The sequence below is a fragment of the Atractosteus spatula genome, chromosome 9, assembly GCF_055471065.1.
Source record: "Atractosteus spatula isolate fAtrSpa1 chromosome 9, fAtrSpa1.hap1, whole genome shotgun sequence".
NCBI classification, from domain to species: Eukaryota; Metazoa; Chordata; class Actinopteri; order Semionotiformes; family Lepisosteidae; genus Atractosteus; species Atractosteus spatula.
The window spans coordinates 7,625,455-7,649,203 of NC_142714.1; the positions used below are offsets into that span (position 1 = coordinate 7,625,455).

General features: G+C 46.9%; 1 protein-coding gene across 1 annotated transcript in view; it reads left to right on the forward strand.

Moving 5' to 3' along the window:
* The first annotated feature begins 18,860 nt into the window (after positions 1 to 18,860).
* prkcha (protein kinase C, eta, a) overlaps positions 18,861 to 23,749 on the forward strand; it is a 45,256-nt gene continuing 40,367 nt past the window's right edge. The window contains exon 1 of the mRNA XM_088925534.1: positions 18,861 to 19,894. Coding sequence (XP_088781660.1) covers positions 19,544 to 19,894 — 351 coding nt within the window. The 5' untranslated portion in view covers positions 18,861 to 19,543. The remainder of the gene's footprint in view (positions 19,895 to 23,749) is intronic.

Sequence of the window (23,749 nt, forward strand, 5' to 3'; positions counted from 1 at the left end):
CCGAGGGGGGGTGAGTGGGGGTACAGTGTGACAGCCCGAGGGGGGGTGAGTGGGGGTACAGTGTGAGATCCCCGAGGGGGGGTGAGTGGAGGTACAGTGTGAGATCCCCGAAGGGGTGAGAGGGGGTACGGTGTGAGATCCCCGAGGGGGGGTGAGTGGGGGTACAGTGTGAGATCCCCGAGGGGGGGTGAATGGAGGTACAGTGTGAGATCCCCGAGGGGGTGAGAGGGGGTACGGTGCGAGATCCCCGAGGGGGGGTGAGTGGGGGTACAGGGCGAGAGTCCCAGGATGGTTACGGGTCCACTGACAGTTTGTAAGGTCTGTAGAGAGTGTCAGTGGCGAGGGGGCGTTGTGGGGAGAAGGAGAAAGTCAAGGCTTCTCCGAAGAAGTAAATCAAACCCACATGTACTGTAAGTTTCCAATTTTGATTCTGTTTAGATACTGTATAACTGCCTAGCCCCCGGGGCTCCCCTGCTGTTTCCAATGTGGAGAATTAGGGGAAAACAGACCCAGCGAATCCGCCTGCTCTCTTCCGAGGACTCTCGCTCGCCGGCTCCGGAGGAGGGGGGGCGGCTGCAGGAGGAGAGGAGAAGAGGCAGGAGTAGAAAACTACACACGCCAGTCAGCAGTCGCCTGCTCCTTGGCCTCAAGCCTGTTTTCACACGGTATCGGAGAGCCTTGGAGTGGTCATCGCCAAGGTCCAGTGTGCGTCTCTTGCAGAAGGGACAGTTAGTCAAGGGATGACCCCAGGTGGCTTGAGGTGCTCTTTCTGCTGCCAGTGCGCCAAGCTGTCGCCCCAGGTTTTGAGCAGATAAAAAGTGGCAGCCATACAGTACCTGCAGTTCAGAAGAGACTCACATGCGAAGAGAGTCCCATGACACCCAAATCAGTTCAAATGAGAGGAACAAACAGGAGATGCAGTCTGTTGTGAGTTGACGCTTGGCTCTTTCCCAGAATGGGAGACTTTTATCTACAAGAGCCACTCTCATAAATCCAGTCCGGCTCCATCCCAACATGTGAGATGAACCATTCCTTCACTAGCTGAAGACGGGGAAACCCTGCTGGTAAGTCTTTACTTTCTAGTTTGAAGCACACCCCCAAAGAATTTTGTGTAGACTCGGGTTACCATAGAAATAGCAACAAAAACTGCACAGTGACATAGTGCCTGTCTGCTCCCTGGTGTGTGGCACTCGGATAGATGCGTCCTGGGCTGCCTCGCTCTCGGCCTCTTCCAGCACCGCAGCCAGGAGGCGCCAGCCAGTGCCCTCCTCACCTGCTTTAAATTTAAACTCTGTTTTCACATGACGTCACAGGGCTGCCATCAGCATTCTGAAGCTCAGGCGTGTTTCTATTATGGGACACGGGGTCTCTGGGTCTTGATCTTGGACTTTTTTTCAGCCCCCGCGAATGCTGAGGTGTGGGCCGCAGTGGGAGAGCTTCTGGAAGCGGCGAAAATAGACCGCGGCGCTTCTGAGCAGCACGGGCACACACATACAACTGCGTGTCGCTTGGCTTTTATCCCAGCTGAGCTCCTAATTACAGGCCTGGATTCAACTGCAAATGAATGTATTCGAGTGTTTTAAGCCCTTAAAAGGTGTCGAAGTTTAAGACGCCTTCCACTCTTTGATGGCAAATTAATAGTGATTAAGTGTAATAAAGTAATTATCACACTCGTTGAACTAAAAGAAACATGACAAAACTGCCACCTTGCAGGTCTGGGGTTCTCGGTCCGATTCACGGCTGGGGCACCTGCTTTGTTCAGTTTGCATGTTCTTCTCAGGTTTGCATGGGCCTTTCTAGTGATGCTTTGTTTCCTGTCTCTTAGGAAAGAGGTGCTGGCTGGGTTTATGGTGTCTCTGTGCACGTTCTCTGGGGCAGACCATAGTCTGGTCTTTACCCTATCCTTTGGGATTAGGTACCAGGCTGTTTCGATCCTTTCCAGGAATGGATGGAGGTAAAAAAAAAAAGATCCTGTAAAAACTGACAGTGTGTCCAGAGTCCTGATATTTGGACACAGTGACATAGTGTGCCTGCTGTTTTCAAAAGTGTTAAGAAATCAGTAATGACAATTTCTGTGTTCAGTTTTCTGAACTTGTGTTCAGTTAAAAAACTGCTGATAGACACTTCTTTGGTCACTGCAAAATGTTACAAGTAACTTATAATCATCAGCATTTTTTAGGAGGTGGAAAAGAAAAGGGTGAATTTCTCTAAGGTGTGGCCTACATGAAGAATTTGTGTAAGCAACTGAGAGCTCAGCTCCGAACTGTGAGGTCCTGAGCAGCGATGGTGTACCCTGTCTGAAGACTGAGGTTCTGTCAGAGTGTGGCTACAGACATGCAGAGCTGTTGAGTCTTCTGATGATTCAGCCTTAAAATCGTGCAGTCAGGCGACATCTTGTGGTGCTTTCGAGGAATGGAGAGAACCGGCCTCCCATTTTCTGTGACTGAACCTCTCTTTTGTGTTGCAGCCTGCACTGCAGGTCATGTTGCTGCTCCCTTCAGAAAAAAAATTAACATCGCAGACAGCCCTTTCTCATTTATCTGCGCCCCCCCCCCCAACCCCCTCGGTCATATGGATGGTATAAACACACATCATTTCTAACTGCAGCTTCTGCAACAGAAGCGGGGTATTTCTTTGCATTTGCAATGGTGGAAAAGAAGCTTTGCCAAAAAAGCTGACATTTCTATACATGGCTTCAAAGTGCTGCAGACACGTAGCATTTAAAAGTCGGTAATTGGATCATTATTGGAGTTGGAGAACACAGGGCGGCTGTCCGCTCTTCACACTGGGAGGGAAAGGCTTGTGTTTGTTTTGAAAATATTGTGCTGAGCTCAGGCTTGTACGCTGCTCTTCCAGGAAATCATTGTTTCGATGCCATGACTCGGGTAAGAATGCACAGAGATTTAATGATTCACAGCACTGGGAGTTTAGCTTTAACATTATGGGGTTGTTTATTGCTTCAGGTCATGTCTGTTTTTTCCTCGTCAGTCTCCCTCTGGTTCTGACCCTGTGCTCTCCTTCAGTTCTGTGAGCCAGTGCTCAGCTCAGAGCTCCCCACAACGCAGCTGGCTGGAGATGTGGGTCTTTGTGCCGTCGGATCTGGACAAACAGAATACCTCACTCTTCGAGCTGATGTTGTTTGGTCATCAGCCTTTCGCAGGACCTCAGAGAGAAATGGCGAATTAAGAAACTTGATCAGAACGTGTGAGACACGGACGTGAGATTCTCGCGTTTCTGAGGTGCGAAAAGAAATCTGACAACAGGTTTGCGTTTGATTTTGTGGTAGCTGTCCAGTATAATACATTAGAGGAGTTGTTAACATGGACTCAGAACTGTCGAAAGAGAGCCTGTTTTGTCATTTGGGTATAAAAATCAGAGGCGGTCTGAAAATACACCCCTCCCGCAGATTTTCTCACAACCGCTTTAGTTGTTTGGGACGGATGCAATACAAAATGAACTCCCTATGCATAGTCACAACAAACACTGTTCATCCCAGAGTGGAAATTGGCCTGAATGTAAGTTCTGGAATGTGGGCTTGGACAAGTAGAAGCAGAATTCCCAAAATCCCTGGTTTTCAAATGTGTCAAAAAATGTATCACTCTCGAACTTTTTCCTCTTGTGGTTTTTGATACAGCAGCTACATTTTCTATTAACCACTTGTTATTTTGCGTTTTTGTCACTGCTGACAATTATCTGATGTTGCTTGACAGCAGGATGCTGTTCTGTTCTTTCACAGCCAGTCCTGTGCCCGTTCATCTGGTAATCATCATTAATGCGTGTTCAGTCCTGACTCACCTCTCCATTCAGAGAAGTCTGTAGGGCCTGGGTTAGCTCCTCACAAAGTCTGGTCCCTCGGGAGACATGATCCTGGTCCAGGACTGAGCAGCTTATGCAGAGCCATCAGATAAATACCTCTCAGTGCCCGCTGGCACTGGCGTAAGAAGAGTTAAAGTGATTATGATTCTAAAATCTCCGGAGAGTCTCTTAAATCCTGCATTGGTCCAAACACAATGGTGATACGTCCATGGTAAAGAATGGAGTATTGGGCCTCACTGCCCATTCTAAAAAGCTAGTTCTTGAACTGGAGGTATTTCTAACACTGCTGTATAATTTTAGTTTTTTGCATGCTTCTTTAATTCAGAAAAGAACCAATACATCACAGCCAGGCAGAGTAAATCGCCTGTCTAATTACTATAGTGACTCGTTAGCTTCACAAGTTGTCAAATTGAGCGTTCTAAATGGGATTACCGCAGTTTTTCAGGGATTAGTAACTATTGCCCTCTACCTAAATGCAGAGCCTCTTCTCACACCCCTGGAAAAACAAAACAAAACAGCTGAATTCTGAAAATCGCTCTCTTTTGTGTTTTCTTTCTCCATTCATTCCTCTGAGGGGGATTTAGAGCTCATTTTGTCCTTCCTGCATGGTAACATTCCCACAGGCAGCCTCATGAGAGACCTGCAGCAGTGAAGGCTACTAAATTGCTGCGATTATAACAGGCCTCTGTGATAATCTAATGACAGAGGAATTGATCCATCCTCCTGACCTGCTCTTCGAGGGAACAATGGCCAGGTCTTGAACACAGCCTGCCCCTCAGTCCTAATGACAGCTACTGCTCTGACTGGCCGGTCAGCACGTTTAGTAGATCCGTCAGTGACAGGTATTCAAGGACTGCTTTGTGTCTGCCATGGATGCAAGTGTAAATTAAATATATATTTGTGTGCAGTGTGTGTGCATTTGTATGGAGAGAACCTGGAATTGTCAGGGATTTCTTAGCAATTAATTTTGTCGGTGCATTAATATATGCTGTTAACCATTTCTCGCCTGATGAAAAGATGATTATTTTCTTTCAGCTTATGAGAACATAAAATCATTTATGAATGAGAGGAGTCCATCCAGTCCATGTAACTCATTTGTTTTTCTTTAGTAGCTAAGTACAGCTACTCTTTCGTTACCGCCAATATTCTGTTTTCATTTTTTACTGCTTCCTTGTGTTTGGACAGACTTTTACATCAGTGACCTCTTGTGTCTCAGATATTTTTATTAAATGTACTAGCTCACATGTTACTTACCTGTCTGCATCATCTGCCAGGTCTTGGTCTAGTTTTACATTTGGTCCGAATCTTTAGAATGTCCTTTGCTGCTTTTACAGTACAGTTTGCTAGTCCTCCTATTTTGAGTTCATCTGTGAATTTGACTAGTTTTCTAACTACATGGTATAAAAGTGGAACAGCAGCAGTGGTCCTAGAACAGATCCCTGTGGAACTCCACTAATTATACCACTCCAACTTGAACATTCACCTCTTATCTGTACATTCTGTTTCCTTCTCATTAACCATCTCTCAGTCTAAATACGTGTTGTGTCCTGGGTGCTTTCCACCTGCAATTTGACCATCTTTTTATGAATGATTTCAAAAACCTTCTGGAAATCTAAATATACCTTATAATGTGCTCTGTCACCATCACTGCTTTAGAAAATTAGTTGAGGAAGACCTACCTTTTCTACGTCCATTCTGACTACTCCTTTCATCTTTTTTTGTGGATGGACCTCACTCTTGAGTAATACTGGAAGAGTTTTGAAAATTGACTGAGAAATAATTTTAATGATGGGATGTATCTGAATGCTGTTGCATAAGTCTGAAGCTCAGCAGGTGTGAGCCTGCCCAGTACCAGGATGGGAGACATCCAGGAGAAGCTAAGGTTGCTGTTGGAAGAGGTGTTACTGGGGCCAGTTGGGAGTGCTAACCCGCAGTCTGTGTGGGTTCTAATCCCCCAGTAAAGTGACGGGGACACTATATTGTAAAAAGGCGCCGTCTTTCAGATGTCTTGACTCTCCGTGGTCATTAAAAATCCCAGGGTGTTTTCCAAAAAGAGTAGGGGTGATACCCTGGTGTCCTGGCCACATTTCCCACCCGGTCTTTACTAATCATGGCCTCCTAATAATCCCCATCTCTGAACTGGCTTCATCAGGCTGTTCTCCTCCCACCAGTTAGCTGGTGTTTGGTGAGAGTACTGGCGCACTATGGCTGCCGTCACATCATCCAGGTGGGGGCTACACACTGGTGGTGGTGGAGGGGAGTCCCCATTACCTGTAAAGCGCTTTCAGTGGTGTGTCCAAAGAAAAATTGCAACCTTTTCTGGGGTCCTGGAATGGCTCAGCCAAGAAAGGCATTCATCTGAGTGTGGGTTGAGCTCGATGATCGCTGTTAAGGGTTTGAAACCTGGGTCCTGGAACTGGCTGCCAGTACCAGGATTCCGCAGGATCGGGAGGGATCTGTGGGCTGGAGTTTTCACAGCTTCTGGCAGCACAGCAACCCCTGCGTCTTCCTGGGCCCTTGTAGGCTCACATCCTGTTGAAATCTCATTCTCCCCATGTGAGGTTTCAGGACTTTAAAAAAAATGCAAATGGAAATTCCAAATTGGATGGGTTTGTAATACTAATAACGAACTGGATTTCTGTAAAAAGTGCTTTTATGTGGAGAAATAATCTACAGCCTTGCATATATAACTGCATTTAAAAATACTGCAACCCTGCCTAGGTGTCCTAGCAGACCATCTCCAGTACTGCACTCATTGCCAAGGGACACACTAGTATCCTGTAGCTGGCCGGATGTTACCAGATGTGCAGCTTTGCAGGTCCTAATTGCAGTCTGGGCAAAAAAGTTATTGGCGGCAGCAAGCCATACTTCTGTATAAAGATTCTGTCATCCTACCGGAAATTCGAGTGGAATGGAGGAAATTGTTACAGCTAATAGCTTCCCTCTGAACATGAAGTCTGTTCTCTGTGCTTTAAAAAAAAAGCTGCTCTTCTTTGAGCCTATCAAATAGCCTGACCATGCTCTCAGATCTCCACTAATAACAGGTAAGCAACTTGCACATGTGTGTACGGCTCTTGAGACAGGGCAGGCCTTATCTCCAGCATTTCCAGTCCCTAATAAAAGCCTGTCTTCCCGTATTAACTGGTGAAGCCTTCCGTTCAGCTGTAACACAGCGTCCCTGTTGAACTGACACAGAGCAAAGCAATTACATTCAACTCTCGGGCCCATGAAGACAGACGTTCATAGTCTCAGTGATTAAGCAAGGAAGGGAGAGAGTAAAAGGGCTGATTGCATCAAAGTGAAGGGGTCAGAATGGGTTTCAGGGAAATTGTCTGGTTAATCTAGGGAACAGATGCTGGCCTCCCAACTTCTTTTTCCAAAAGCTGGGTGTGATTAACTCCTCTCAATTTTGTTTACTGCCACAGCACGTGCCTAATATTTCTCAGCGTTGGAGGGCTGACTGTCAATAAAATAGTCGACATTTACAAAGAGACCAAGATCAATGCTGTGAAGGATCAAATGAGCTCAGAGTGGAAAGTGTTGCTGAAATCCAGGAACTTTAATAGGGTGTGACGTGTGGATAAAACAAGGTGTTTCAGCTGATGTTGAGGACACCTTGTGGCTGCCTGTGTTTGACATGCTGTTGGGGAAGCAGCTCTTCCCCCTCCTTCTCTTACAACACGCCCTGTGCCTGCATGTGCAGTGAGGGGCTCTAGTCAACCCTCTAGCCTGGGATTAGCTGCTTTAGTGGCAAAGGATCTTGAAGGCTTTAGGCGGGAGGTCTGGGTATTTGTGCTGGCTCCAGCTGAATGCTACCCTGATCTCTCACACAAACAGTACTCCTCAAGGCCGTCGGCCACCTGGGAGACACCTGTGGGCCCTTAGCCGTATTAATTCCAGCTAGCGGCCTCCCCCTCACACCTCCCTGCCTCTCTGCTCCACCCTGCTAGCAGTGGTCTGGCCAGAGGTGCTATCCTGTCTCCCACAATGCATAGAGCCACACAGGCCCTGCACAACCCCACTGTGAATGTAGATTACTGGCTGGGGCTCTTATGAAAACCTGCTTACTTACCAGCTTTCTGACTGATCGCTCTAGGGCTCAAGGCCCTTGATAACAGGAGACCCTACCAAACTGAAACTTGAGTTTTTAGCACATGTAGGGGAGACGCTTGGGAACACACTGCATTTTGATTGCCAGGAACCTCCAGTCGTTTCTTGAAGGTTCCTAAGGAGCCACATTCAGGATTTGGCCTCTGCGTGGTGTTTGTGTGCCTTCAGATGATAACAGGTGTGTCGCGGTATTACGGAAATGGCACGCTCGGAGAGGAAAACGCTCTGAGAAAAGGGGGAGCTGGAAACGGGAGGGATACTTCTTTCCGTTGTGGACATTAGGTCCAGGTACGCTGAAGAGCCCTCTGCTGAAAGGGAGCTGACCTTGTCTTCCCGGCCTCGAGGGTCTCTGTGAACACTGACTGTTCAACGGCGCCTCAGGCCTGCCGCCTGTGGCACTGCACGCCTCTGCCTCTGGTGGAAGTAGCCTCATTCCCCCCTGAAGGCTGGGAGAGAGCAGAGCAAAACACAGCCGCGTTTCCAGTTTCTATTTTTGCGCGCTCCGTCTAGAGGCGGGGAAACGGAGCAGTACACGAGCGAGACAGCCGTGCGCTGCCAGGGGATAGTGTGTGGCCCACATCCGCTGTTCCTGACAGCCTCTGGATTTTGGGGAGCCCAGAGAATCTGTCCCTTTCCTGAAGGCCTTTCAGTAGAGCCCTTAATACGGCACTGACGCCTCTCTGGCGCGGGGCTCCCCCCCATCTGGTTTGACTTAGCTCTGATGGAAAGGCTGCCAGAAATAAAATGGGACATACCTCCTGTCTGAGAGCCGAAATGTCACTTGCGATTGCTCAGTGCGGCGCTGGGCTCTGCTCCTTCTCTTCCTCTCTCTCTCTCTGTCCCTTTCCCCCGCTGCGCCCCAGCTTCACTCTCCTTGCGCTTTTTTTCCCCTCTGTGGAGGATTAATAATAGTAATAATAATAAAGCCAAACCACTGTAAATATTCTGAAGAATTTTTATGGACTGCCATATGTAAATGTGGAGCCGTGGTAGATCATAAAAGAGCTGTGTCACATTTTTACTTTTCTAAAAAATCCGAAACCAGATGCCGAGAGGGCCCCTGGGACCGGTGTGTGTGTGTGTGTGTGGGGGGGGGCTGGATGTCTAACGCCCCCCTTCAAGTGGTGTTATGTTAGAGCTCTCTGGGCTCACTTCATTATACGCTCGTTATTGAGGTGTTTTTATGTGGTCTGGGCAGGCCTGACCGGCACAAAGAGCGCTCTCTCCGCACCCCTACAAGAGAACTTCAATTAAAGTATTGGGTTTCATGTGTGTCATGAGTGCTGGTATGAAATGTAGACCTGTGAAAAAGGATACTTAGCACCAAATCAACTTTTATGACAGTAAATTATACGCCGTGGCTTTTTTTTCCTTGCATTTTTACAGGCCGCCTGTTTAATTCTGGAGGGGCACGGGTGACCCCTGGAGGCTTGTAACCACGGAGAGCACGTTCAGCTAAAGGTTCAGCATTCCCGCTTTTCTCCGGAAAACGGGAACCTTTTTGAAAGACCCGATTCCTTTGTCTTCCTCTGGGTCCGTAATCCTGTAATCTGAGATGGCTCCGAAGTGGCCATAACGCCATTTCTCCCTGCTGTCTGTGCTGCTCGCCTGGGCCCTGCAGCTGAACTGAAACCAGTCTTATTGATGGTGGTAGCTGATGCTGTGCTGAGACACATTTTTCTTCTGTTCTGGGTTACAAAGACACATTGCTTTTCTAGCTGATAATTTACCTGTGATCCCTATTCAAAAATGGAATGGTTCTGTGCTCGAGTACTACAGATTCTCCGATGTGGACCTGGCTGCATGACAGTATGAGATGAAATCTGGCGGAGCGGTGGCTCTGTGGCTGGAAGGTTGCCAGTTCAAATCCCGCGGCCGGCAGAGGAATCCTACTCCGTTGGGCCCCTGAGCAAGGCCCTTAACCCCAACTGCTCCAAGGGCGCCGTATAAATGGCTGACCCTGCGCTCTGACCCCAAGCTTCTCTCCCTGTCTGTGTGTCTGTGTCTCATGGAGAGCAAGTTGGGGTATGCGAAAAGACGAAATCCTAATGCAAGAAATTGTATATGGCTCATAAAGGGGGGGAAAAAAAGAAATGAGAGTCCAGAAGGACTGAGTGGCTGAACTGCTCTGTGAACCCTGGAGCAGTGCTGACTCCACCCAGCCAGTCCCAGGGTGGTATTCTGAGTGAGTGCGAGGACTGGCCTGGAGCCTGTTATCTGAGCCCACATCTGTTTTCACAATATTCCCCTGTCATGCCCACAGAGCTCAGAGGACTTTATTTATTGAGGTGTCAGTATTTTATATCCCTGCAGTCGCAGGTTAGTGAGGGCCGCAGGAAGGCGTGAGGGAGTAGGGGCAGAAGTAAAGAGTTATTGCCCGCAGTGGGAGGCGGTGACCAGCTCGCGACTCGCGCACCGAGACAGGAGAGCCAGGCTTCGCCCACAGTGACAGCAAAGCCACGCAGCTTCGCCTCAGCTGGAGACATGAGGGTGGTTTTGCAACCGTGTTTTTTCCAGACCAAGAAAACCAGCCAGTGCTAGTGAATTGCGTTGATTCGGAAAACGCGCAATTAAGCAGGGTTTGATCCAGAGCCCGTCAAACAAACAGAGTTTTCCTGGGAGCACAATGCATGGGAGAATTAAAACAACATTCATCTCCTGGACAAATCCGGAGTGAGATCCTTATGAGCTGGTAAAAATGTGTCAGATGAAACAGAGAAAGGTCTCTGGCATTAGCTGATGAGTAAACCCTCATTCTGTCCATTCATAGTGGTTCTCAGTCCTGACCATCTCCTGGCAGACGATTGGAAAGGCTTTTTCTCACATTAATGCTAAATTCTACCATGTTGAAAACCTATAGATGGACCAAGGAAGTACTGTACTGAACTGCATGCCAGGTGCAAAAATAACAGGGAAGAAAACCTTCTACAGCATGACGAGATGGAATGAATACGTTTGTAGGAGATGCTAGGATGGGAATAACTAAAGTCAGAAGCTCAGTGAAGAAAGTCATACAGCAGTGAAGCAATAAAGGCCGGTCTGTAAGCCTGTGGGAGCTAATTGGAGATTTGCTTTGAGCTGTGAACCCTTTACCAGAGGATTGTGGGTTCAAGTTCAGACACAGACACTGCTGTTATGTCCTTCAGCAAAACCCGTGCCCAGATTGCCTCAGTCCACCCAGCTGTAAAAATGTCTACCTGGATTTACTGGGGGGGGGGGGTTAATCTTCACCAGGTGTCAGCAAAGAGTTTGATCTCTCAGTTCCCTCAATGCTAAAGAAATCGGGACTAACTACAGCCCTGCAAGTCACCAGAAGTCATGAAAAGACTTTTACTTGAACTAAATCACTAGCCTGGGCAGCTGCCAAGCTTCACTCTAACAAAGGGTGGTGTTTTCATGCTTAACTGGAGGAACAGGTACTGCACAGCTTACTGAAAGTCTTCATTTTTCCAGAAGGCATGTGTCTTACTCAACACCTGGGAAGTTACGGGTCTGTATTTTCTTTGCCTTAGCCTAAGGTTTAAACTGCTTTTCCTGTCAGAGATGGAGGACCGAGACAGGAAGCCTGAATGACACTCCATCACAACAGATCAATTGTTCTCCTGCTCCGTCTGGATTCCTGGAACTGCCTCTGCTCTGGATTGCTGTAAAACCCAGCCTCCTGTTAGAGCCTGTGCATGCGTCTGTCTGTGCCTTCGCGTGTTTCACTGCTTTAAACATTACAATCTTCTTCTGTCGCAGTTTCCCAGATGGGCTTGGGCCAGTTTGGCTGGCTGACACAGAAGTGGCCAGGCTGTAGATTATTTGGATGTGCTGTTCGGATGTACGGTGAATAAAGATCAATGAATTTCACGACGCCGTTGCTTGAATTAAACACCGGTCAGCTTGTCACCCAGGTTGCCATGTCTCTCAGCTCAGTACATTCACCTCATTTTCAAACAAAACATTCTTCTAGTATGAGGTTAAAAAAAAAAAATGGGGAAGCAGATTTTAAAAAATGGGTAGCTTTGTCGTTTTGTTTTGTAGGTTATTCTTTGAGCCCAGCTTCCACCAGCACTCCCTCTTACTCGGCTCCGGGCCTGGGAAAGGTTTCTTTCTACGAACGCTGCCTTCCAGCAGCTACAGCAATGAGGACAGTTGTGAAAACAGGGAAGCACAACAAATCACTGTGCAGCGCTGCAGCTATGCCAGCCTGAGCTCCGGCTCTAAATTGCTTTACCAAAAATGCCCAGCCTAATCCTAAAGAAAATAACTGCCCCCCCAAAAAAATCCAAGAAAGAAAGAAAAACAAATAAGAGGGTGATTGGCAGGAGTTTGACATCGCTCTCAAGCCGGGTCTCAGATCTCCGGAGATTATCGGGCTGGGCGGAGAGGGAGGGCAGTAAGCGTGGGGCCCAGGGTTAGAGCCTAGCTTTATTCCCACTCTGCTCCTGGTGCCTCAGTGCGGGGCCTCCCAGGTTAAAAGACGAGTGTACAAAATTGCCCAGTACCGGGCAAAGGGCTTTTGGTTTGTCACTTTGGCTCAGAGCGAGAGAGTGAGCGAGCGAGCGCAAGAGGGGGACTTCATGTTGGGGGGGAGGGGAGAGCTGGGGCTCAGCTCAGGCAGTCTCCTCCTCTCCTGTCTGAGAGGACAGTGCCTTGCTCTAGGCAAGAATTATTACCGCAAGCTCGACTCTTCTAGCTTTACCTAACCAGGCCCAATGAAAGAACAGCCCATATTAAGGAGCTGCAAGGCCAAAAAAATAAAATAACGTACTTAAGGAAATCGGTATTAAAGTACCCGTAATAAAAAACTGAAGCTCGGTATCTTTCCATCTGCTTCTCTAGTTTAATGTTTCAAAGTACCTTTAGGTATTAAAGGGCTCTCCCCACAGAACATAACGATGTTGCAGTTAAATCTGGTCTATAGCACCATCATATTAGGGTTTAATGTCTCAGAAAATGTTATTTTAGATAGCTAACTAGATTTGATTCACAGCTCTCTGTTGTGTGGACTGCCATGTCTGGGCTTTCTGAAAACCGTATTTCTGCTGCCAGGGTGGGGGGTGTTGTGTGTGAAGGGGGCGTGTCAGTGCAGGCGTATGTAGATGTACGCTGGAAGAGTGTGTGTGTGTGTCCTCTCTCACAGACCCCCTGACCCCTGCCCTGTTAGTCCAGCTGGTGTGAGAGCTCAGTAATCTGACTCCCTGACCCCTGTAGGTCATCTGTCACTTTGTGCCGGAGGGAGAATGTGTTGGAGGGGAGCAGAAAGAGCCGTGAAGATTCATCATTTCTCAAAGCAGGGGCTTTGGCAATACTTTTAATGCTATGGCCAGCAAAACAACTTGAATTCGAATAATTCGAATCTGAGAGAGATCCATCTTGTAACTTCATCTTCATCGCTTCAAGGCTGAAATGCAGGGATAGAATGCCCTCTTCTGGGCAAATATAGTATTACACTGCAGGCTCTCGTCAGTGAGCGAAACAGTGAGGTTGGAGACTTTAAATGTTCAAACTCTCAGTTTTGTTTGATTGTGACCATTTTATAATCTGGTTGTTTTGTAGTATTTTCCTTTAAAGCCCTTTTACTTGGCTTCTTACTATGAAGAAAATCAAACAATCTGTGAGATCGTACAGTGAAACACTGTTGAAGGCTTTTCTTTAACATAGGTCAGAAAGACTGATATGATGGTGAGCCTTAAGGGATAAAACAGTAAAGAGCATGTGAGTCGATGCATGTTTTGATATCCTGTCTTTAATGTCTTATCTATGATAAAGAATTGTGAACTTAGGGCAGTAGTGGTCAAAGCTCTGGACTGACCCAGAAGGGGCACTACTGCTGTATTCTTGAGCAAGACCCTTCCTGCAACTGTGCAAATGTAAGCCGATTTGGTTAAATAAGTAATAATGACATTAATCCATAGCACAGAAAACAGAAACAATGAAACAACACATCACAGTATCAGCATGGGTTTTCAAAACCATCATCTAGGTAAGAATGGACAGAGGCAGAGACAGCTCCAGTGGACAGGGAGATGGACAGAGGCAGAGACAGCTCTGCTTGACAGAGAGATGGACAGAGGCAGAGACAGCTCCAGTGGACAGAGAGATGGACAGAGGCAGAGACGGCTCCAGTGGACAGGGAGATGGACTGAGGCAGAGACTGAGACAGAGACAGAGCTGCCTGACAGAGAGACAGTGGGGCTGGAAACAGACAAAGGGACAGACTTTTACAGTATATTTTACAGAGGAGTGGGTCAGATGGACGGCGAGTCCTCTCTTCTCTGGGCCTGCACTGAGGGACCAGAAGGAAGAGACGTACAGTGGCTGTCCAAACCCCTAAGGGCTCAGATACATCTGCTTCACTTTCACCCCCATAACCTTGGGATTTGGAAAGAGGCACTTTTATGAGAAAGAGATGTAGGACCCCCGTGTTTTTAAAAGGCAGTTCCAATCCACATGGACGTGTAATGTGGATGTTAAGAGCTTTGTGGAAGGGCCTTCAGAATTTAAGGTCTTTATTTGAAGCAGCTGGCTGAGAGAGCAGGGCTGTGGAAGCAGGGGGAGTTGAAAGGTCAGGGCTAACACCAATCACGAGCTACCTTTGATACTGACACGTTACAGGCTGAGTGTACCACTCCACTCACTGAGTGAAGGGGGGGGGGGACGGGACTCCAGGAGACCCCCTTGTTCTTGTAATCTTTATGGGCTCTCTAAACGTTTCTTTCTTGCAGTTCTCAGACTGCAAGAAGAAGGGAAACTCATTTTGTTTAAGTTGTGGAACCCATTACCATCAGTCACGTTAACGTTTCAGACTGCGTTTCTCTGGGCAGCCAGGCGCTCAGGTATTTACAGTCCCCAGCTCTCCTCTGCTGTGGTCACGTACACTTCCCCTTCCCTGCTTTATGGGAACGTTTACGGCTGCTTTTAGAAGAAACGCATCCAGCAACCAGGCCTCACAGAAGGAGGGGGAACCTCCTATTTTGTAAAGGCAGCCAAACTGTTTTTCTGTTTACAGAATCCCAAGATGAGATACCTGATACAAAGGCCGCCAATCTGAAAGCTTGCAAGAGAAATCTTTCAGCTTCTAAACCACAGATGAGTATTGCAGACCATATAGGACCTTCTGTAAGACGTACCTCGTATTCCGCATCCATGAATACAGTCTTGTTAATGACTAATAGTGTCACATTGCCCCAGCCTTCATTTTCATTTAGAGTCTTTATTCACTTACTACATCTGACGTGATCTTGCTATGATAGTCATGTGACTACTATTGACATGATTCCATCAAAATAAAACCCAGAGAAAAATGCACAATGAAAGCACAGTGAAAAAGGGCAATATTTTTGTAATGTGAATTGAGCTGTATTTCATATTACTACTTCTCACCAGCTGGAGTGAAAGAGGTTTCATGGCAGGAATTCCTTTAGCTGTGCATGAAGCCACTACACTCAATTCCCAAGGACCCTAATTGGGCCCAGTGGTGTCTGTAGCTCCGGCTGGAATACAAGTAAAACACCCCTGAGCAGCTCGTTCCATTGCTCTGCGATCACAAAGCACCCCGGAGCTCTCTGCACCGTCTCTCAAGTCAGAATGGCTCCCGTTCGCATCCAGACAGTGGTCATCCAACACAGCACACCCTTGCTCTCCCACTGCTGCCACTAGCTGGTGAGTAACCTTCACAGCAGCCCACGCCCCCTGACCTCCCTGCTCCCTGCAGCTGCGGGCTCGAGCAGCTCAGCGAACGGAGTGCTGGGGAGAGTGGGAGACAGTCCCGTGTCTCTTTCATCTCTGCCACAGGGGTGGGAGAATCAGTAATGTGATGGCGCAGTCGCGGCCAGGGTCTTTGCGGGCACTGTGGGTGGTTAGGGTGGATGTGAAACAGATGTGCCTCTGACGGGAGTTGGCCTCCACTTTACTACCAAATTAACTGAGCCAGTGGAAGGCAATTAAAAACCAATTAGAATACAATGTGTTGCAAACAGATCTGCAGGGTGGAAACATGTGCTGCTAACCTTGTGCACAGAGACCACCTGCTTTACACAGCACTGCCAGGTGGCTGCAGCACGTTGCTGGGACAGTCACTGGGACACAGCCCTGCTACCCTGTGAGCAAGAGTGACAGTTTTCTGCCTTCTCCTGGCCCGCTCCTTATCAAACCTCACTCAAACTCGTGGCTACCAAGTCACAGGAGTCTGATGAGCCAAGCACACCTGCCTGAGGTCAAATCCTTTTGCAGAGAAAAGCAATTTGAACAAACTGTTACATCCCCCCAGACTCTCCCTCAAGCTCTTTATTCTACATTCGGACTTCTCCAGTAAAGGCTTGTAAAACACAGCCAGACATATTGTTTTTGTGGTCCAGTACTACCTTCTGACAACAGTATTACCACCTTGTAGCCTGAGCACGTCAGATCTAGGAAGCCCATCAATGATAGGCCTGGTCAGTACTGTAATAGGGGGTATCTGAGGAAAAAGCAGGTTGCTGCTACAAGTTGGTGGACCAGTAGGTGGCGATCTCCCCTTGACCAGCATTGTCCAACCAGTGCCCCGGAATGGTAACTGGGGTATTGTCCTTTGAATGACATTTTAACCTGAGGTTCTGAATACCTCTGGTCACTAAAGATGCCATGGTACTATTTGTAAGCATAGGGTGTTATATGCAGTGCCGAGGCCAAATTCCACTTTAAGCATTTAAAATCTCCCTCAAGTTTACCCTTCACTCACCTGGCGAAGGACTTTCTTGCTTCTCTACTTGATCTGCTGCACGGCGAAGCTGGTAAAGTCCCCCAGGTGAGTGGTGAGTGTTGCAGTTCACGGAGAGTGCTTTGGGATCCTCTGGTATGGAAAGCACTGCACAAATGCAAGGAATTACTCTGATTCTTTTAGGATTCTAGCTGTTTTATCTTTTGCAGAACGAGCTGTAAAGCGAAGCCCGAGGTGTCTTAGAGTGTTTCCCAAGCAGCAGGTCACAGCTTCAAGGTGGCAGGAAGTCAGAATGGGACAATAATTGAAGGACAGAGTCTGGCATATCTGCAGTGTGATCAGACTTGAAGATCCTTTTCAGAATCAATGACTGTCTTATCTAAAAGAGCAAACTGCAGAGAGCTTGCTGGGGGATGCTTACTGTGATGGTAAGATATTTAAATAACCTGAAGGAAAAACATACAAACTCCACACAGAGAGTACCCCAGGTCTAGAACTGACCACAGCGCTACAAGGCAGCAATGCTGACCACTGCACCTTATTATATTATTAAAATATAGCTATACTAATATCGCTTTTCAGCTTAATTTAGCTAATTGGTTTATACTAAATAATGTCATAATTAATAATATGTGTATAAATGCGATTTAATTTTGCCAGCAGCCATATCACCCTGCAACTCACAACTGGCAACCCACTGAAGCTCAGCAGGTGTGAGCCTGGCCAGTACCTGGATGGGAGACCTCCTAGGAAAAACTAAGGTTGCTGCTGGAAGAGGTGTTAGTGGGGCCAGCAGGGGGTGCTCACCCTGCGGTCCATGTGGGTCCTAATGCCCCAGTATAGTGATGGGGACACTATACTGTAAAACAGGCACTGTCCTTCGGATGAGATGTAAAACCGAGGTCCTGACTCTCTGTGGTCATTAAAAATCCCAGGGCGTTTCTTGAAAAGAGTAGGGGTGTAACCCTGGCATCCTGGCCAAATTTCTGTATTGGCCCTTACCAATCATGGACTCCTAATAATCCCCTCTATGAATTGGCTACATTACTCTGCTCTCCTCCCCACTGATAGCTGATGTGTGGGGAGCGTTCTGGCGCACTATGGCTGCCGTCGCATCATCCAGGTGGATGCTGCACATTGGTGGTGGTGGAGGGGAGTCCCCATTATCATCAATTGATCACCATCATGATGATCACCATCATCAATTTCCCTACGGGATTAATAAAGTATTATCTATTATCTATCTATTACCTGTAAAGCGCTTTGAGTGGAGTGTCCAGAAAAGCGCTATAGAAGTGTAAGCAATTATTATTATTACAAGGCCCCAAGTGAGAGTTAATGCCAGAAGGTGGCGCTGTTCTGCCACTTTTATGATCGAGCGTTTTAACGACCTAAAAGGCACGCCGTGGAGTTGGTTGTTACAACACAATTCATATAACGTGTTTGCGCTCGGTTAATGCACCTGCACATATTCTGAGTTATTCATAATACTGAGGTGTTGCTGTACAATGGTAAGAGCAAAATGAAGCTTGCATGCGAGAAGAAGCCATTCGCCTCTCGTTTGGCAGAAGAGCTCGTTCAGGCGGTTTTGAAAGAAGTCAAGGTATCGGCTTCAACAATATGGCCGGGTAGTTTGTCCTACAGCCCCAGAGCCCTTTGAGTAGAAAAGTGTCTCCTCTTCCACCTCGTTTCCACTGGCTCGTGTTCCCCCAGCTGAAAACGACGTGTCATTTCGAGATGTGATTTCTCATACTCACGGTGTGCGAGAGTAGGGGATTTTTTTAGACCAGATATGTCTCATTTGCTACCATCGCACAGCCGATGTATAAACTAGTTATTTGCTCGCACTTTCCTATGGTCCTTGATAGACCTTGCTCAACACGCCGCGCTCTCGAGAAGGGACGGCACGGGAGGTCGGGATTTCGGAAGTTTATTCGTGTCGAGCGAATTCGTTCCTCCAGGAACATGCGCAGAGTTACAAAATGCACTAACAGGTTTAGAAAAACCGTGTTTCTGGGCAATCATTTTTTCCCCCCTTCCTTAGATAATCCACCCCACCTCTACCTGTATCATCTGTCAAAGCGGAGCACCGCGGTGCGCTGTGGTTATTGTAGTCTCAAGCGAGCTGCAAGTCAGCGCCTCAAATGGCAAGAGGATCGGGTAAAACTACATTTTCCGATCCGCGTTACTTACACTTTATTTGCATACGCATACCTTCTTAAGGCTTTAAAAAAAAAAGAAAAACGCCAGAAAGTAGTTGTACTGCACAGGACCTAAGCGCATGTTAAGAGTTGGGCAGCCTGGATTTGACCAGAACTAAAGCGACCGTTTTGTCCTCTCCTCTATCTGATTTGCTTGTCAACTTTCACGAATCTCTTTTACTTCCCTTTACGAAACCTAAACCTCAGTGGGGCTCTTCCTTATTATGAGTCTCTGTCAGAAGCGCGACCGCACTTGACTAGAGCGGTATGATTGTGCACTGACAGCCGAAATCACAAGGGCTCTCTGGACCGGCTGGACAGTCCGCGCCTCACCGGGACGCTGGGCGCTGCAGCGGCGGAGGATGTGGAGCTCAGTGCGGTGTGGGTGAGCACCTCAGCGCGGTCCTCACACCTGCTGGGGTTTTCTCATCCTCATAAGGCAAATCGTTTTAATCGGGCTACGGTACGTGACAAGAATAAAAGACCGACCACTCGAAGAAGAAGAAAACCTGAAGCTGATTGATGATATTTTCCCCCGTTTGTGTTTTTTACGCTTTTAACTGCTCCCTTGAGCTTTTTTTATTTTAAACCGTTGATTTTTTTCTTTAAAAGGCAACTTTTTAAAAAAGTAACGCTGTCGGACATAATTGGGTGACGTTTTGTTTTCGTGCCGTCTTCTGTTTACGTTCTGATCAGAGCAGATAGGAAGGCATTTAATCCGGTTTTCAGAATGAAATTCAACGGATACATGAAGCTGCGAATCGGCGAGGCTGTGGACCTCAAGCCTACGACATTCTCACTCAGGCATTCCGTAATTTTTAATAAGTCCGGTTTCCTGCTAGACCCTTACATTGTGGTCCGGGTGGACGAATGTAAGATTGGACAGACGCACACCAAGCAGAAAACTAACAAGCCAACCTACAACGAGGAGTTCTGTCTCAATATCAACGACGGCAAGAAGATTGAGTTGGCGGTCTTTCACGACGCTCCAATTGGATACGACGACTTTGTAGCCAATTGTACCATCCAGTTCGAAGACTTGATTAAAACTTCCAACACAGAAGAGACGTTCGAGGGATGGGTGAGTCATACGACCTAATAAAATAGCGCCTTGTCCATCGCCATCCTAACAATTTGACGTGTTTTTGTTTTATTAGTACATCAATCCACAACAGCTCACTTAAGTGCGAGATCTTCTAAATTCCTGCTTTTAAAAAGCAAGATGCAATATCCTTGTAACCTTTCGATTACAAACGCTCTGTTGATGGGCGGAGAACTGTGTCACCCCCCCTGGTTTTAATACGCAAGTTTTTCAAAGGTTTTGGTAAATTGTGCAGTTTAAATGAGTGCGCACATTAGCGCCCTTTAGTATGGGACTTGTAAATTTAAATTCTATAATCCTGAAACCCGGAGATACAGAGGGTATATTAACTCTCAAATTCGTCTGTACTTTGCATCTGGGATGAGATACCTCACCTTTAAAGGTCTACCTGGGTTGCTCGCGAAACCTTTACAGTCGCAAAATACAGACTCCCCCCCCCCCGACTCTCTTCACCATTTGCTTTGTCTGTCCTGGACAGAGCGTGTCCCCTCTACTCCAGTTAATCTATTCTGTCACAGTGTGCATTGGCTTTTCAGTTCGGAGGTTGCACCAGGGGAAAAGACTGCTGTCGCTTCTTCTACACTGGTGAAAACGAGTCGTTTCAAATGAAGACTTAAGCGCTCACTTGCAGACTGGTGCATTTGGGTGGATATCTTCCAGGACTTTCCCTCCTGTTCTTGTAACTATGGGTCATCTTGGGCATGAAATATAGCACGCCAGTAAGTACAGCACTAATTAAGGGCTGTCACAGCTTCTTTGCAAGAGCAAGCGGGCCTATGGCGTATCTGTTTTATTCACAAAAGGCTTACACTCATCTCCGTGACTAGAAAACAATCGTTTCGTCGAGTCTTCACGTTCAAGCAACCCTAAGGGCTTTGTACAGGACATTTTAAAAAAAAACAATATCGAGAAGAGGAGCTGTAAACAGCTTGGAAGGCATTTGCCCTCTCTTCTTTTGTTTTGTATTTTTGTTAAACAAAAGTGATAAGTTTAAAAATCAGATGGGGGCAGTTTTCAGCCCTTGCCAGGGGTAGGGAGCAGAGCTTTTCTTCAGAAAAATAATTTCTTTGGCATTTAATTTCTCTGCACTCCTCTGGGGTTGTTCAGTTCTGCGGCTGTGGTGTGCTGTGTTAAATTCTAAGTACCAGATAAGAGAAAAGAAAACTGCCCATTTTCTGACGACCGCAGTCTCATGCGCTTGATGAGCTCTATTAAACACCAAGTATGTTTTATGGAAGTGGGTTCTAAAGCAACAAGAATGTGGTTCGCAGGCCCCAGAAAAAGGTTTTATAAAGAGGGGATACTGTACATTGAATAGTTCAGAGCTCCAAACGTGACAATGATGAGGGTACAAAAGAGTATTTGAGGTTGCAATGGAGGGAAAGTCATCCGGCCCATATTGCATGTTTGGTATTGCAGAAGCTGAGGGAATCTAAAACGTTGTTCAGCTGTGTCTTAGAGGAGCACAGAGTGGCTGGGAAGACTGTTGCACATCCTACAACTCTTTGTGTGAAGAAGTGTTTCCCGTTGTGTGTCCTAAACTATTTCCCCTTGTGTTTCCACTTATGACCTCCATAATTCACACCATTGAGAGTGAAAATGTCTGCTGGATTGCCTTTTTCCTTACCTTACCTTAGAAGACAGGATCTTGCCTTTCTTTAAGACTGAAGAGATTTAGCTCCCTTATCCTTTCTGTATATGACACTTCAGGAATCGGTTTTGTTCTCTGGACTCTTTCCAAGGCTATCATATCAATTTTGTGGTTTTGGAGACCAAATCTGTTGTGTAGTTAGTGCAATGCAAAAGTTCAAGCTTAACTTCCCTGGATTCAAATTCCACAATTTATACTTTTGTACCCAAGTGCCCTGTTTGCATTTTCTATTGCTTCCCCACATTGTCTTGAAGAGGAAATAAAAGGAGACAGAAAGATCTACATTGACCATCCTCTTCGCCTACGTGTGTAGTTTCCTACCACTCAGAATCACCTGTGCAATACCGTGGATATACGGTATTTAGAGAGAGGAGTTTATTTGTCATGTGTCCATGTATATTCAGATTCTTATTCAGGCTGTTCTCTCTTGTTGTGCACAGTACAATAGATGACGCCACACAATGTGAACAGTACATCACCAAAGAGTAAATAATAACTAGCCCATCATCATGCACAACATAGCACAACAGCATACAATGGGTACTACAGAACAATAAATAGCAGAACCATGCACGTTCTCTGTACCTGTGTGGATCATGTTGCACTTATACCATTAGCCTATTTACTGAGCTCCAGTGTTCAGCACACACCTGGTCACGGCTGGCCCAGGAGCTGCCTCTCCTCTTCTGTGTGTTCAGTAACTGGGCCAGAGCTTCCTCACAGGCCGCATACGTGCTGCAGTCCACAAGGCACGAAGGGCTTTGTAAATACACTGGGGCCAAAGGACTCTTCCGGAAGTGTCAGCTTTATCTGCTCCTGTGTAGTTTCAGAAATGTGCATCCCCCCTCCTTACTTCCCCACCAAATGAAAATTAGCGCTGGTGAAATTTGCAGTGTATGTTTTCACTTCTTCATGCGTGTATATTTATTGCCATAGTTAGCCCACTATTGGGGCTGTCCTTTCCTATCCCTTTCTCCTGTTGACAGTGATTCTGTTGGTGGGTTTTACTGCATTCTGCAGGGTTGCTACCCAGTCACATTGTTGATGCCGATGTCCCGCTGGCCTCCTTCAAGAAACAGCTGGATGAGAGCCTTGGATCAATTAGCTACAGCAAAAAAAAAAAAACCTTAACAAGTTAGATGAGCCAAGAAGCCTCCCTTTCTCTGTTTTTACAAGGGTATAACAAGTAGACACTACCCAGAATCTCTGCACGTCTGACGTGGTAAGGGTGAAAAGCACTCGTCTGAGCTGCACGTTTAATCCGCTGCAGGGCTGATGTATAGGAGGGGACCGCACTCACAGAAAGGTACTGTAATGCAGAGGAACCAGCAAAGGTCAATTTTGCCTCCGAAAACTAAAGGGAAAAAACACCACATTTTAGCTGTGGCCCCTCTTCGGGTATGTGGGAGAGCAGGAGAGGGAGGAGGAGAATGGGAGAATGGATAGAGGGGTGTGGAACTGGAGCTCCAGGGATGACAAGAGGTGACGGATCCCAGGAGAGGTGTGGAGTGCAGGAGTGTCTATATAAATGGAAAGGAGAAATCTGAAAGAGATTCGTTGATCACTTCTTGCTGGAGACCTGTCCGAGCCACGAAGGACGATTCTGGCTTCTAATGTCTTTCTGGTATAGCAGCCCTTGAGTCCCTGTGAAGTGATGCAGACAGAGAGAGGTCTGTGTCATCAGAGCTGGGGGAGGTAAAGTAGGAGATGAGCAGTCTGGAAAACGGTCATGTCACTAAAATGATAATGTACCGGGTTTTCTTTCTCTTTTCTGACAGTGCTGTCAATTGGTATTCATTACCTGGCTTGCAGGAGCAGCTCGTCACATGCAGGTGTTTTTCGAATTTAATCACGAATTCAGTTTTTTAAATAGAACAGTGAATCCTGCCGTAATTCTATTACGTTTCCTAAACATTTCTATTTTACAATTTGATTTCTAACCATACCATCATGGTGTTTTTCAGAAACCACAATGGGGGATTTCAGTTATGCGTTGAAGTGTTTAACATGTCTGTCATTCGGGCAGGTCTGGGCACCCCCGGCTCTAGAACAGTGAATTTCTTCTTGTGGGGTCTGACTGGTAAATTTATAGAATAACGTCAGTTTATTTACACCTTGACCAGTTATTTTGTAGATTTACCAATTTTCCAAATACTTACGTAACCCAGCGGGTGAAGCTGAAA